This window comes from Falco naumanni, chromosome 8 (genome assembly GCF_017639655.2).
Source record: "Falco naumanni isolate bFalNau1 chromosome 8, bFalNau1.pat, whole genome shotgun sequence".
Lineage (NCBI taxonomy): Eukaryota > Metazoa > Chordata > Aves > Falconiformes > Falconidae > Falco > Falco naumanni.
Window position 1 is genome coordinate 1,719,588 of NC_054061.1, and position 14,584 is coordinate 1,734,171.

At 40.8% G+C, this 14,584-nt stretch overlaps 1 protein-coding gene across 2 annotated transcripts; it reads left to right on the forward strand.

Annotated features, from left to right (window-relative positions):
* Positions 1–12,029, forward strand: ZCCHC10 (zinc finger CCHC-type containing 10). Of its 2 annotated transcripts, XM_040603992.1 has the most exons (4): positions 843–942; positions 3,191–3,352; positions 7,052–7,093; positions 10,587–12,029. In XM_040603992.1, exons 1-4 carry the CDS (start codon positions 902–904, stop codon positions 10,852–10,854), a joined length of 513 nt encoding a protein of 170 aa, XP_040459926.1. In that variant the 5' UTR covers positions 843–901; the 3' UTR covers positions 10,855–12,029. The 2 variants fall into 2 exon arrangements, with proteins under 2 accessions (XP_040459925.1, XP_040459926.1); XM_040603991.1 differs by lacking the exon at positions 7,052–7,093 and having other exon boundaries at positions 1–940.
* The last annotated feature ends 2,555 nt before the right edge of the window (positions 12,030–14,584 follow it).

Consider the following 14,584-nt stretch of genomic DNA (forward strand, 5'->3'; position numbering starts at 1 on the left):
GGAGTAATGATGAGTTAAATTATTCCTTTCTAAAATCTTTTTCTAACTTTTTTTTTTTTGAGCTTTCATGTTATGACCAGAGAGCTATTATGCTTTCTAACTTGTTGAACAGCTAAAAGCTCTTGGGAAGATGCAGCAGGCTACCTGCAGGTATGTCGAATTAATCATGTGGACTAGCACTATCCCAATGTCACCCTGCGGTCAGGCCTGATCTCTGGCTGAAGCAGCTCGGAGGTGCTGCCCTGTTGCGGGAGAGACCTGGATCGATAAAATCCCTCTTCCCCACCTCCCCTGCACGCTACCTTTTTGCTGGCTGCCTGGAACATGGACTTCCCCCAGCCACACGGGGTTCTCTCAGTTGCAGTCCGTTCCGCTGCTGGTTTCAGGTATTTAAAACATATCCCTTCTGGGAAAAATCCCAAGTTTTTGAATGAGAGGCAGGTTCTTGTGAGACTTCGGCTGAAGAGCGTGAGAAGCAGCGGCCAGGTGCTGACAGGGCGGGAGCCCGCGAAGAGGCTGCGGCGGGGGGCCGGGCCCAGCGGAGGCCTGTGAGGACCGAACGCCCTGAAAGGACACTGGGCGCCGCGCCACAGCGGCCGAGCGCTGCGGGGCTATGGGAGGGGACAGCGGGGACTGGCTGGACTAGGTGGAAAGCGCGAGGGCGAAGCGGCAGCGAGCGGACCGCGGGCCGCAGCGGACACCACAGCGCGGCCGGTACCATGACAACACGGAGGGAGGCGAGACGAGCTGGAAAGCGCGGCCCTACCAGGACATCCTCTCTGGCCGCTGGAGGATTTGCTCTCTGTGGCGGCCGCTCCTTCCCCCAATGGGAGGCAGCGGCGGACAGCATGGCCCGGCATGCACCACGGCCTCCGCCTCACTTCCCGGCCTGGCCGCTAAGATGGCGACTCCCATGCACCGCCTCATCGCTCGGAGACAGGCGTGAGTGTGGCGAGCGGCCGGTGTGGGGCCGGGCGTGGGAGGCGGCGTGGTGAGGGGTTTTTATAGGTGAAACCGGAGTGAGGGGAGGCCCGCCGGGCAGCGGCCCGAGGCAGCCGTCTACAGGGAGGGGGCTGCGGAGCGGCGGCTGCGGGGCCCAGGCAGGGCCGGGGTCTTCTGCGCGAGTGTGGGCTGTGGGTCCGGGTGCTGGCTGAGGGCACGGAGCTCCGCCCTTGCAGGTGCACCGCATCCGAGGCAGGGCGCTGCTCGTCTGTGAGGAAACAGCTCCAAAGTACGGCTGGGGTGACCCGCTTAGTGGCACCGTTGCAGTGAAATGATGAGAAGGGAAGCGGGATTGTGGAAGAGGAGAGCGCTCTCTCGGCGCTAACGCTGGTTAGCGGCCTGTGGGGGGAAGCCGCCTCACGGGTGACGGCATGCTGTAGTGTCGGTGGGGCGTGTAAGATCTTGTTGTGGTCGCTGATCTTCACTGTAGACTTTCAGCAGTCTGATAAAACAAAATAAATCCTAGATTAATGTTTTGATCTGCTTACAGAACCGTGAAAGGGGTGTGTGTGTGGAGCAAGCAAACGACCTTTACCCAGATAGGGCTATTGTGTTCAGTTAATTCCCCAAATACCAGAGGGACCTGATGGCAAAAAAAAAAAAAAAAAAAAGCCAATGTTTTTGGTTTTTGCTTGTTTATGTTAAGTACAGCAAATGTGTATGTTCTGCTCTCATGTATTACTTGCATTGGCTTTTCATTTATTTATTGGTTTGGGTTTGATTTTTTTTTTTTCTCTTCAGAATAATTTATTTAGTGTGTTTAAATTTTTGGAGTGTGTTTGGGGTTTTAACCGGGTCGGAAGAGTTGGATAGAATATGGATGAGTTCAGTATTCTCTTTCCTTTTTCATTGTTTATTATAATCTCTTTCCTGTGGAAAGTAACTTGGAATTTCAAAGTACTCATGGAATATGTGATCTTTTAAGTTGCTATTTTATATGTGTCAATTATTTCTTGCATTTCTTTGATGTCTGTGTGCTTGAATTGTATATGCTGAATGTGTATCTGCTGGCCTTTGCTTCTAGGCTGTGGTTATTGATCGCTGTTTAAAGCTGTACTTCAGTCTCATGCTTTTCATTAGCGTTAAAACTTAGTGCTGATATGGTACTTACAGATCTGTAGCTGTTGTGCTAGTCTGCTCTGTTTTTCAGGTAATTACTTATATTGCTTTTAGGGCTTGATCATTATCTTTTTAGCTCACATAGAATTGTATGCCCTGGTCATGTGAGTAGTACTAAAGCCCTGGAAATACAGTTATATTACTGTTGCTTTAAATGTTCATTCTCTTCTTGTGGAGACAGGTCTGGGCTAGTTTGTCGTGAAAACCACATTTGCCTTTTTGGGTTTGCATGTTGATGAAGAGGGGGAACATCGTCATTCTGTTTATATGTAACTCTTAGATCCAGAAGTCCAAGACAAGACAAAGCAAACCACTCAAAGATGTTGGGGTTTTTTTGTTCACTGCTAGATATACTGCTTCCTGTTCAAGTCAATTGTGCAGTGTAGGCTATAAGCTTAATTAGTTTTCTAGTGCTGATTTAGATTAGTGTTTATAAGGCTGGACTATGAAGCCAAATCCTCTTTGCGTTGAAAAAGTGGTGGATGTTCAAAACAGGATTCCCTTCGAGATACAGTAGCACTGTCACAAAAAGCGATGGATGGAGTTGAAAAGCAATGCTTCTTTTGAGAGAAAAATGCTCACTACTGGTTTGTCACTTTGTGCTCTCTAATTACTAAATGAGCAGTCTAGGAACCTGCTCTTAGTTAAGCCAAGGCTGTGAATTTAGGTGGGGGCCTATTCTTTAAAGTATTTTGGAAAAAAAATGATAGAAGGTGGAAGTAAGTTACAGAAGCTGCGGTGAGCTGTATGGGAGGTACAAAGTCCTGATTTCAGTCCTGCATCTAAAACTAATTTGTGATTCTGACCTCGAGCGAGTCATTTGACTGGTATATGAATTTCCTTATTTGTAAAGGGGGCAGGTGTCTGTGAGAAGGTAGCAAAGCAGCTACATTCTGTACGTATCTAATGTTCCTGTTCATGTCCTGACTTAAGGTAATAGCTAAAGCACACATGAATGTCTAATCATAACTGTATGCATTTAGGAATCTGCATGATTAAAAAATATGTCTTTTTCAGTAGGTAGAACAGACTTGGAATCAGTCACTTAAGCAATTCTGCATTTTTATAGGGAAGCAAACAAGCAGCATGTAAGATGTCAGAAATGTCTAGAGTTTGGACATTGGACGTATGAATGTAAAGGGAAGAGAAAATACCTGCACAGACCTTCGAGGACAGCTCAATTAGCGAAAATTCTTAAAGAAAAAGAAAAGCAACTATTACTGCAACAAAGGTAAGAATTGCCAGAATTATAACATCTAGTTTATTAATGAAAAAGTAATTTTGTATGTGGGTGGGTAAGGTGGTGTCCTAGACCTAGATCTTTTCTTTCAGACTGTGTGGTGCTTGCTTAATATTAGAGCTGGTTTGTATGTTAGGTGGAATATATACACTCAGGTCCCAAAAAACTAAAATGTTGTTCATTAACACCTACTCATCTGAAATACACTAAAAACTTTTTTGGCCTGCCTGAAAAAGTCGTGCACTAAGCCAAAATTAAAATAGTTGGGGCCTTTTTTAGTGGAATACTGTTTCCTGAATTCCTTGGTTGATTTCTTATGTTATGTGCTAGCACAAGCAAGTTGGTGTGAAAACTGTAAATGTATTTATATCAAAGATATTTCTATGGAGGTTCTCTCACTTGTGTTTAGGTTTGCTGTTAAACTGTGCAGTTAAAACTTGGTCTTCTGGGTATGACCTGACAGTGGATCTGTGCCAGCACAGCTTCTGTATGTTGCTCAGTACGAGCTGTAATGGCTAAACAGATGAATGAGAGTTGGATTATCAGGTGTTTTTAACTCTCAAGCATGAAGTAAAAACATCTCGCTGAATTGCATAATTATTTCCCGTTTTGACATCTGAGAAAGTGAAAGATACCTGCAGCTAAGCAAAAGCCTGCATATGTAATGTGATTTCCTTTGCACTTTGCCCTGTGACTAGACTTAAATGCTTCCCCCAAGTTTAATAGTTGATAATTTAACAAGCAACTCCAGGTGACAAAGAGAAAAATAGAGTAGCACATTAGTTTTCTGTGAAATTCCTATATATGAGGGTTTCCATTCTGCCATTGCAACTCAAATTTGGTTGTGGTAGCTGGAGGGTTGTTGCCTCAGCCCCACTGAGGCATTTTTAGTACCATTTGTAGCCATTGTAGCTAAAACTGTTGAGGATTTGGAAACATACTGTCTGTCACGGCTGCTTGCAGCTCAGTATGTTGGCTGTAAGTCTTTGCTGCCAGGATGTGAGTTATGGAAGGGTGTTCACGCTTTTTGCTCTGTTATCTTAATGCAGAAAGAAAATGGGTGCTAACCTCTAGCAGTGAGGTCTGGTTTGACTTCGTCAGCTGTTTCAACTGAGGCGGCACTATGAATTGGAGTGCTGAAATACTGACTTAAGTGGAAACCCGTTAGCTTGTGTTGAGTGACATAAAATGTTTGAAATTAATTTTGATCCAATGAGTAGTTCTGAAGCAATTGTAGTCACCTGGTATTATAGGTAAGAAATCAGGAGTGCTTAGGTGCTAAAACTTGCTCTGTTTGGAGACAGAGTTTGGAAGAGTTCTTCAGAGACTCAAGATCTTTAAGACTCAGATTATTTCCTTGTTCCTTTTCTGCCCTATTTCCGTTGAATTCTGCAGGTTAACATTGGAAGATAGTGAATTGAGGGCAAAGTTGCTTGTTCCCTGGCTATTGTGCTTGAGTCCATGTGGGGGATAATTTTATATAAGAGTTACAGGACTGTCCAGTGTCTGTCATCAGTGGAGGTTTTTTTGAGCTGTAAGTCTTACCAGTCGACAGCGTGAGGGGTATGTGATGTGAAAAATCATCTCATAAAAGGAAGACGAGGTAATCCTTAGGTGGAAACAGTTTTTAATCCTGGTTAAATTGGGCTGGATTCATAGTGGTTGCATAATCATAAGCTTTCTGAATCCCCTTGACTGTGCCATGGGGTTTCCCGTTCCTCAGATGCCAATGTTACACTATTGAGGATGAATCTTATTCTTCATGGAAAGAATTTCCTAGGTTGCACCTTTTACTTTTTGTATAGCTTGCTTTGGAAGGTTATTTCATGTATTCAGAGAAGTTGGGTCTCCTACAGGTCTGCTCCAGAGTATTCGTATCATCATCTTTAAAGATCTAATAATGAATCATTAACCAGAAGGTAAATGTAGTCTTATAAGGTTAATGTTTACTTTTTGACAATTGCATACAAGATTTTTCAGAAGTTAACTAATTTCAGCAGTTGTTCCAGGATCCTTCTATTTGCCCTGTGTTGACCCGACGATTCTGATGGACATTATGGAGGTTTCACTTACTGGCATCAGTAAAGCTGCTTGCTTGTCCTAGAGTAGGAGTTGGGAGGGAAGGACGTGTAAGGAAATGTTTATTCCTTGGTGATGTTACTGTGTTGAACGAAAACCAGGATGCCTAGAATCTTTTTTTTTTTTTTTTTTTTATAGTTCTGAAGACAGTGTGATGCCACAGGGAGAACGACCAAGTGTCGTGAAGCATATTTGATCCGCAGGGGACTGACTACTATCGGTTGTGTAGTTTCTTAGAGTAGTGAACTCCTATACTTATCCATACATTAAACGCTAGAGGGAAGCATAGACCTGTGCCACGGCAGCCCTGGTTACTCATATGCCAAACTAGGTCCCGCCTTCTAAAAGTTGCTTTGGGATCGAATTCTGTTTACTGGCAGTGAGTTCTCTTAGTTGTGAAACACCTACTTACCGATGCTAAAGGTATAAAACCCTAATAAAATAAATGTTAACATTCAGCAGTCCAGGAGGGATTATGATTTCGTTTCAAATTTGAAGATGAATGAATCTTCCTCTTGCCCACAGATTGCAGAGAATGTGGAAAAATCTTCTATATAATGATAATATTTGTATACCATATGTATGAAAAAATTCTCATTTTTCTGGCATACAAATTCCATTGAGTACTTTTGTGGAAATGCATTATAATTTGCACTTAACACTTTCTTCTTTATGCCCTTTTCTGGAGTCTATATCAACACGTTCTGCTTTCTAATTTATAAATGAAATATATTTGCAGCTTTTACTTTTATTTTGGGGGCTTAAGATGGCTTCTAATAATAGGTTTCAGTTGAAGAAAAAGTATCCTGGTTCATGAAAGAATGTACAACTTCCTCATATATCATTGACACATCAAGTATGTTGTAAGTATATGATGAGAGACTACTATAATCATACATATACATTCCAGGTTGAATTATGTGCCATATATCTGCAATGGATTGAGAAGGGCATGTGACTGGTACATTTGACTGAAAGAATTTTATTTAAAAAAAAAATATCCAGAAATGAATACTGTTTTTTTTTTTAAAAAAAAAAATCCTTAGAGTTTTGCTAAAAGAAACTTTCTTCTGTGTCATTTACTACTAAAACTTTGTGATTATATGAAGGCATGGGAATCTGAAAGGTAAATAGCTGGAAAGCATCAATATAAGTAGATCTGTGTCTTTTTGTGCTTGAAATGCATATTAAAACTACAGATTAATTCAGTGTTTTACCCTTTGTTTCAGTCAGTTTGGTTATTGCTAAATATGGTTATGCAGAACTTTTTTGCATCCTTTTCTCCTATGCATTTCCCATCCCAAAATGTTGTTGTCTGTGTAATATGAAGTAAAGAATAAAGAAGAGAAAATCATAATTAACACAGAAAATTAGAGGTGAATTGCTGCTCTTTTGTTATTTTTCCTTTCCTGATTTGTAAGTAGTGTTTTTCTGGTTGGAATAGTGACTGAAAATAGATGCCAAATGAACTTTGGGCAGTGTGGCTCTCTGTCAGTGGGATACCAGTGTTCTAATATTAAACACAGTTCTACTGTGCTGCTATTTATTTAGTTTTCCTGTTGTATTAATCAAAGCCGTTGTTCCCCCCCCCCCCCCCCCCCCCTTAATTAGCACTGGAGAAAGTACTGCAGAGAGGAAGGCCAAGAAAAAAAGGTATGTGGGGAATGATGACAAATTGTGCAGCTGTTTGTGTGTGATCTTGCACTGGGTATTGCAGCAGGCAGTTTGGAAGGAGTGTGTAGGGAAGGTCAGCACTGCAAATAAAGTTTTGATTTTACTGACTTTAGCCTGTTACAGGCATTTGTATGAGAAACATCTGGAGAATTTCTGCTCTTCCCTGTCGAAAAAGTCTAAATTCTTTGTCCTTTGCTTTTGTCCCTACTGATTGTCCTATCTTTGTGATCTTGTTTTAATAACAAAAATCTTCCCATTTCTGCCTCAGTTTGTAGTGTGTAGTTTAAACAATTGTGTAAGAATGGCATACTGTTTTCTAGTCTGTGATTGCTCCACCTACCCGTCTTGCTCTTCCTTTTGTTGTTTTCATTCCCTTCTCATAGCAGCTGTCTGTCTCTCAAGCTTCGTCTAGAGAATTAAATAAAGCATCTAAAAAACCCCCCCAAAGTCACCCAACCCCAAAACCAAACAAAAAGCTCTCGATCCCAGACCAAACCAAAATCCAGGAAGTAAACCTCCCCCTGCCAAGGTTCTTTGAGCCAAGAACTCTTTTTGACATTATTTCTACATCACTTCACATTAATGTTTGCTTGGGCATTTGCAAAAATGGTTCAGGAACAGCTAGAATTCAGGCTGTAATACTCCTGCTAATGTTGTGAGTTTTACTTATGAAGGATGTCTGTATAGTAATAGCCTCATTTATCTATTCACATTTAGCTGTTTTCTGTCTCTAAATCCGATATTCTAAAAACAGGTTTTGGAAGCTTTTATGACTAGGCCTTTTGCTTTGTGTGGAAGTAATTAAATAAACCACAGCAGTTTTTTAAAACACAACTTTATTTTAGTCTGTCGTGTAGAATGTGGCTTTATTGGAATGCTTCTTGCCAAGTCTCTCAGTTCTGCTATCAGAATGTGTTTTATCAAAGGCTCCTTTCTCAGTAGTGTCCATTTATTGTTGGGAGTTACTTAAGGTTAGTGAGATCATAAATTAACTGATTTTTAAACAGTGTAGTTCAGACCTCTTCCTGCCTCAGCTTTTTCATAGGGTGCAGTCTTCTACTTACGATGTTCAGAGAGTATAATGATTTTCAGAGTATTCGTGCTCTAAACAAATGCAAAAATGAAAAGAGCAAAAGGATTTATGGAGATTGTGGTGGTTTGGTCACTTTTTCCCTTCAAATTTTAAAAGTCTTCTAGGTTTGAATTTTTATCCTGGTTTTATGCAAGCACCAAAACTGTCAATATACATTCCCTATTTTATGCTATTTATATTTTTTTGTTAAGATACAGGAAGAATTAAATGCAGAAAACTTAGCAAAAGGTTACCGTTGAATATGAGTTTCAGATGTTTTTTAAAAAACGCAAAAGTTAGGGTTCTGGCAGAAGTGAGCACTAACCTTTTACATAGTGTATGTTTGTTTTGATATAAACAGTAATAAGCAAGCTACAGGCTTAACCAGAAAAACAGGAACAGGCAAAAGAGCTGTTGTACAATCTTGTGACCTCAGGTGACCCAGAGCTGTCTTCTGGGTGCATGTTGACTTCAACGTTCCCATACAGCATGCTTTGGTTATTGAAAGCCTGTTTCATTCTTGGATCACATATAAATCTACCTGTCTGAAGGACAGAACCCTGTCTTAATTCACCTGTTTCTTCAGGCACTCAGCTGTGACTGTGCCCAAGACTGTAGATTCGATTTAAGTAGCATGTTTAAAATCCCCGGGGGCTGTGAGATGATTCTGGTAGAATTAGAAAGGACAAAAAGTCTCAGGGGAGGGTGATAGCATGTATTACAAAATGTAGCAGTTCCACAGTTGGTGCATAGAATCATAAAAGGTATTAACAGTTGAAAAGTTGTTTTGAGGAGAATAAATCTTTGTCTGCTGGAGAAATTTTGTACCTTTACAGTGGTGTAGTAGACCCAAAAATCTTAGATCTACTGATCTATAGGATCTGGATTGTCAAGTTACCTAACTAGGACAAGGTGGAGTAGGTGATTTTTACTTGCTACCAACAGACCATGTATGAAAACAAGTATCTGCTTGTTTCTTCTGTCATAGATCGAGCTATTGCTTTCCTCTTAGAGAAGCGGTATTAAGTGTTACATTGTGATGTTTCTGTTGAGTGGTTTCAGATCGTAACTTAAGTATTGGAGGTCCATAGACTGCTTCTAGGGATTCTGTGAAACCTCGTTAGGAAAATAAAGTTCAGTCAAAGCTACCATTCAGGGGATCCTCTGACTGTTCCCTGCCCCTATGAATGGCTCTGCACATCTAATGAAACTTTAGATTGAAACTGCTACTCTCACCCCCCACATCTTAACAGTAGTTTTTCCACAAACAGTAAATCTGTATTTAACCAGCCTTTATGGATTTCTCTTTAATAAACAGCCATAGTGTCTGCACACATGGAGATAACATATTACAGATGTATTATGAAAACTTCAGTGGTCCATGGATTAACACATGCATCCACAACTGTCAGCTGACGTGACCGTGGCTGATACGGTGAAAAAACATTACTCTCTAACAGTCTTAACACAGGCATTTCCTGAGTTGTTCTATTGAACCAAACCATCTGATAAAAACTACTACATTAATTTTTCTAATGGAAAGAAGATTCTGCATTACTATATCTAGCACTTTTGCATGCTGTTTGGTTGACTTGGTGGGAAGAGAGGTGAATTAGTACCTTTACACTTCATTTGGAGGAAGATCTATGGGAGAACTTAACTGTACTTTGTTGGAATTCATATTGCCTTACTTAGAGATGTTGATCTTGAGAACAGTCTCTCTAAGGGCTAAACATGGCAGGGAGGTGGGGATGAGAGGATAACAGAAATCCACTTTGCATTCATAGTTCTGTCTTTATCTTGGACTGCTTCCACCCTTTCTCTTCCACCTTGAAAACATAAGCATCTTGTAGTGGCAGGTAATTTGGGTTCTTTTGCCAGGAGTAATCGAAGAACAGTTTCCGATGAGTACAATTCTGACATTTGTGAAATCACTGATGAAACTTCCACCAACTGTTACATTGCCAAAATTTCAGTTCTTATTACAGTAGTGTGCCAGGGAACTGATTTTTGTTAATTTTCCCCAAGGTTTTAGCTGTACAGGACAATCCTACTTCTCCTGCAGCCTTGTTCTTCTGTTTAGCCAGGCCAGTAAAGACACTCGTCATTACTCTGAACAAGATCCTTGCCAGCTTTCAACCGTAACCTTTTCTGTAGTCTTCTTTTGGCTTACTTCATGTACATGGTGTCACTCTGCCATTGCTCAAATAGCCAAAATGCATTTGTTCAGAATTGGAGGGGTGGAGTGGGTGGGCGGGCACAGGACTTTGTCTTAAATTGTCAGGCCTAGAAATTTTCAGGCCAAATAATTGACCTTTGGATCGTAACACAGCAGAATGCTGTGTAATGAATGCTTTCTTTAGCAGACCTGTTCTCATCTGTGTATATCTTTTCTTTCAGATCTAAAAGCGTGACCAGTTCCAGCAGCAGTAGCAGTGCCAGTTCGGCTAGTGATTCCTCATCTGACAGCGAAGATTCTTCTACCTCTTCTTCTTCTGACGATAGTGACAGTGATGAGAGCTCTTCTACTTCCTCCTCTTCTCCATCCTCGAGTAGTACTTCTTCCTCTTCAGAGTTTGAATCGGATTCTAGTTCCTCCAGCAGTAGCAGCAGTAGCACAGACAGTAGTTCTGATGATGAGCCACCAAAGAAAAAGAAGAAGAAATAGTGCGGTACAGTGTAGAACTGTTTGTTCAGTGATGATAACACTCTTCAAAGATGTTTTGAGCACATGATTGCCAAACAGTTTAAATGGTCAACATTTCTACTGCTAAAACTTTCTAAATGTTTTGCATAGTTGTTCATAGGACATGAAAGGCATTAAATGGCACATGAGACTTACTGAAAGAGTATTTTTGTGGTTTATCCTTTTATGGAAAATTTTACTTTTTTAGTTCAAAAATCTATCATCAGATTTGTTTATATGAGCTAAGGTCCAGTAACCTGGATGTTTACATGCTGGTAAGCAAAAGCTTTTTATTGCAGATCATGCTGTGCATCATATGCTACTATGTTTATGACAGCTTCATTTACATTTAGAAAATCCTCTAAGCTATTAGAAGCAAAAGTTTTACACTGCTGGCTGTAGAGCACTGTCATTGTTGAAATTGAATGCACAATGTTGCACACAGAGGGCCTTCTATCTCACTGTTAACAAATGTATTATATGCTGCTGAGCTTTTTCTCTGATGGCTTTTCCTGATGCTTCCAGGTTGAGTCTTAACTACAACATAGAACTTTAAATAGTGTTCATTTGTTAATGATCAATATATTACTTGTACTGTACAGAGGCTTTAGTCTTTTCAACTCGCTTGTTTCCTTAGCTCATGTATTTATAGTATTTTCTGAGACACAGAGTGTCTCTTGCAGCAGTGTCTGTGTAAGGAAGAGGAGCAGTGCACAGTGAAAGAATTATGACTGATGCTGCTTAGGAGTTTCATCTTTGTGCCTTTTTTTGTAAATTAAATGTATCCTAGTGAGAGAAGGGCTCGAGTGGGTGTTTTTCAGCACTCCATTAGCTTTCCATACAGAACATGGTCAGTGAAACCAGAGATATAGTAGTAACAAACAAAGATGGGCACTATTTTCGAGGAGATGGGAGAAAAGGTTATTTCACTGGACACTCAGTAAGAAAAGGAGTTGCTTTTAAATAGAGGCCCCAAAGGAAAGTGTTTCCCTTTTGATATTTTTGCAAAAAATTGTTGTGTAATGCAAGATATACCAATCCATGTTGTTGGCCACATGGTGGCTGGCATTATGGTCTGCAGTATCATCACTCCATTATTTTTATGTAATAGTGTGTATGTGTCTGTGAAAATCTGGCATGGGAGAAGCAAGTTAGTGGGGGGGGGGGGGGAAAAGGGGGCAAATTCCAAACATACTGCAGTTCAAGTATTGCTGGTTGCAAATTTGAAGTTATTTGTTCTTTTGGTGGATTGAAACAGTTGGCATTAGTATTCTGATTTGTGATGGCAGTCTCCTAAACTTCTTATTGTTGGAGTGCCCTTTTTTGGGGAGGGGACATCACATGTGGAAGAATTCCTAAATATCTTGGTTTAGGTAAAATATAGTAACTAAACTATTTTTTATATTTTTATGGAAAAAGTAGTGTGTAGAATTACTTTTGAATAAACTGTGCTTATTTAAATGTTTGAAAATGTATGTTGTGTGTTTTAGTCTGTAATCATTACTGTGTTTTACAGAACACACTGCAGACTGCAAATAAAATTACCAGCAAATGGTTTTAAGTCTTTTTGAGTAAATGTACCATTTAATGGGAAAAGTTAATAAATTATTAAACGGTAACTGCCAAGTTCATGCTTACTGCAAACCCAAATGTAAGTGATATCATAGTAGCTAATCATAGAACGGTTTGGGTTGGAAGGGACCTTAAAGATCATCTAGTTCCACCCCCCTGCCACAGGCAGGGACACCTGCCACTAGCCCAGGCTGCCCCCAGCCCTGTCCAGCCTGGCCTTGGGCACTGCCAGAGCTAAGCGTGTGTAAGCCCTTTGGAATAGAGGGTGTTATAGTGAAGGGTTTAAGGCTGTCTGGGCAGTTCCAGCAAGCCATGCGTGATGCCTGACGCAGGTGTGGTGGTAAGCTTGCTGTCAGCAACCTCTTTGTTGAATGGGGATGGTTGAAGAGGGATGTGGAGCTCATCTGGGTGGTGGTCCCGTGCTACAAAAAATACAGGTGTTAGTTCAGTCAATGCTGAGCAGGGCAGCACCAGTGTGGGTATGAGGGCTATTCAGAAGCGAGGGGATGGGGATCATGTCTCTGCCGTGTGCCTCTGCCATCCTGCTCAGACCATGTTGTACATTCCTTTCTTTAATGTTACTGGTGTTTGAGTGTAGGTGTTCCATCAGAAGTGCTCCACACAAGTGTATTACTTCTACCCATTAAGTTGCCAAGAAAAGAGCGGTTTGTTAGACAATTACTAAGTACTAAAGCCAGTCATTAAAACCAGAGGGTTGGTCCCTTCATAATCTGTTTACCTTTGGTGTCTACAGTCGGACAAATTGGGTCCATTCACAGAGACAAAAGGACATGCTTGTGTATGTTCGGTTGTGTCAGCAGGAGCTGGGATAAGATAGCGTAATTACAGGTGATATTAAGGAGACCTTAATTCAACTTCTGGGCTGCTGTTGGCTCATGAGCAGAGATTCAAAGAGGTGGCTTACTGCGTGTCTGGTACTGCCAACTGCTGAAGTCCCTCTACCCTTCTTTGTTTAAAATGTGTTTAATTTCAAATACAGTATTTTGTTGGTTTTTTTAATTTCCCTGTTTACTTTGTCTCTACGTATTCTTATTTTACAGAGTAAAACCCACCAGCCTGTTGAGCCTTACCAGTTCATCTTTCACTAGATCACATCCTCGTATCTGAGTGGATGCTTTTGATTCAAATTTTTTTTCAATGGGAAAGGTAGTTCTTTAATTACTGTCTTCCAAAGCTCTAGGTTAAGTTGAAAAGATCATTAATTTTTAACCAGAAATTGTTATATTTGCTAAGCAGTTACACGAGGCTTGTGTAGCTCTGAACAGCCTCAATTTAATCCTTCCAATTACAAGTACAGCTGCCGTTGCTAATTGAAGGGAAGCAATTGATGCGGGCTGGTAGAAAAACAGCCTCAGGTAAAGGCGTCACATTTCAAGGAGAAACGCTGCGAACCGAACCGGTGGGAGAGCAGAGGAAGGGAGAGACAACCTGATCTTCTAGTCTGGGTCTTTATTAAATCAAACATCTGTCAGTCAGAAACAGGTTTTTGGGTGCCCTCAATGAAATTGCATTACACAGTCTGTTGTGGATTGATAGATTTATTTTTTTTTAGGGAGGAGTGCTTAATAAATAGGACTTTTGCTAGCAAATGGATTTGATTTATAAAGAAATGATTCGACATACCGTAGCCCCATGGGTTTAATTTGCTTTATGAAATTATATTTATTTAAGCTCTGCTTTTAACCAGACACTGAGACACCAGTTGTGGCTGAGGCAGATCTTCGCAACCTGATTTTGTTACTCGAGATCTGTAAGGGGAGGGAGGGGTGTAATAAAAAAACATAATACCAGGATATGTTTGATTTTGGAAATTTGATGTATCAGAAGTGTCACTGGCAGAACGTAATTCTAAAAACATCGTTGAAACTGATAGGAACAGTGTATTTTTGTTATTTTCTGTTATTTACAGTACCATGTTGCTTTCCTAGAGAAGCTGCCTGTGCCTTTCCTTCCCTTTATAGAGAAGGGAAGTTACATGTGCGTTTAATTTTCAGGTAGGTCGGGGCTCCACCCCAATTTGATTGCCTTTGTTGTGTCATTGGTGGGATTTCAGCATCACCACAAACATTAGATTTCACTACCAGTTAGAGTAGCTATGAACTGCTTCAGATTGGCTCTA

Excerpts from the sequence above, each read along its gene's own strand:
- ZCCHC10 (XM_040603991.1), top strand. The coding sequence starts at position 720 with ATGACAACACGGAGGGAGGCGAGACGAGCTGGAAAGCGCGGCCCTACC. Across the intron at positions 941-3,190 it reads GCCTCATCGCTCGGAGACAG|GGAAGCAAACAAGCAGCATG; the intron begins GCGTGAGTGTGG and ends GCATTTTTATAG. Across the intron at positions 3,353-10,586 it reads CAACTATTACTGCAACAAAG|ATCTAAAAGCGTGACCAGTT; the intron begins GTAAGAATTGCC and ends CTTTTCTTTCAG.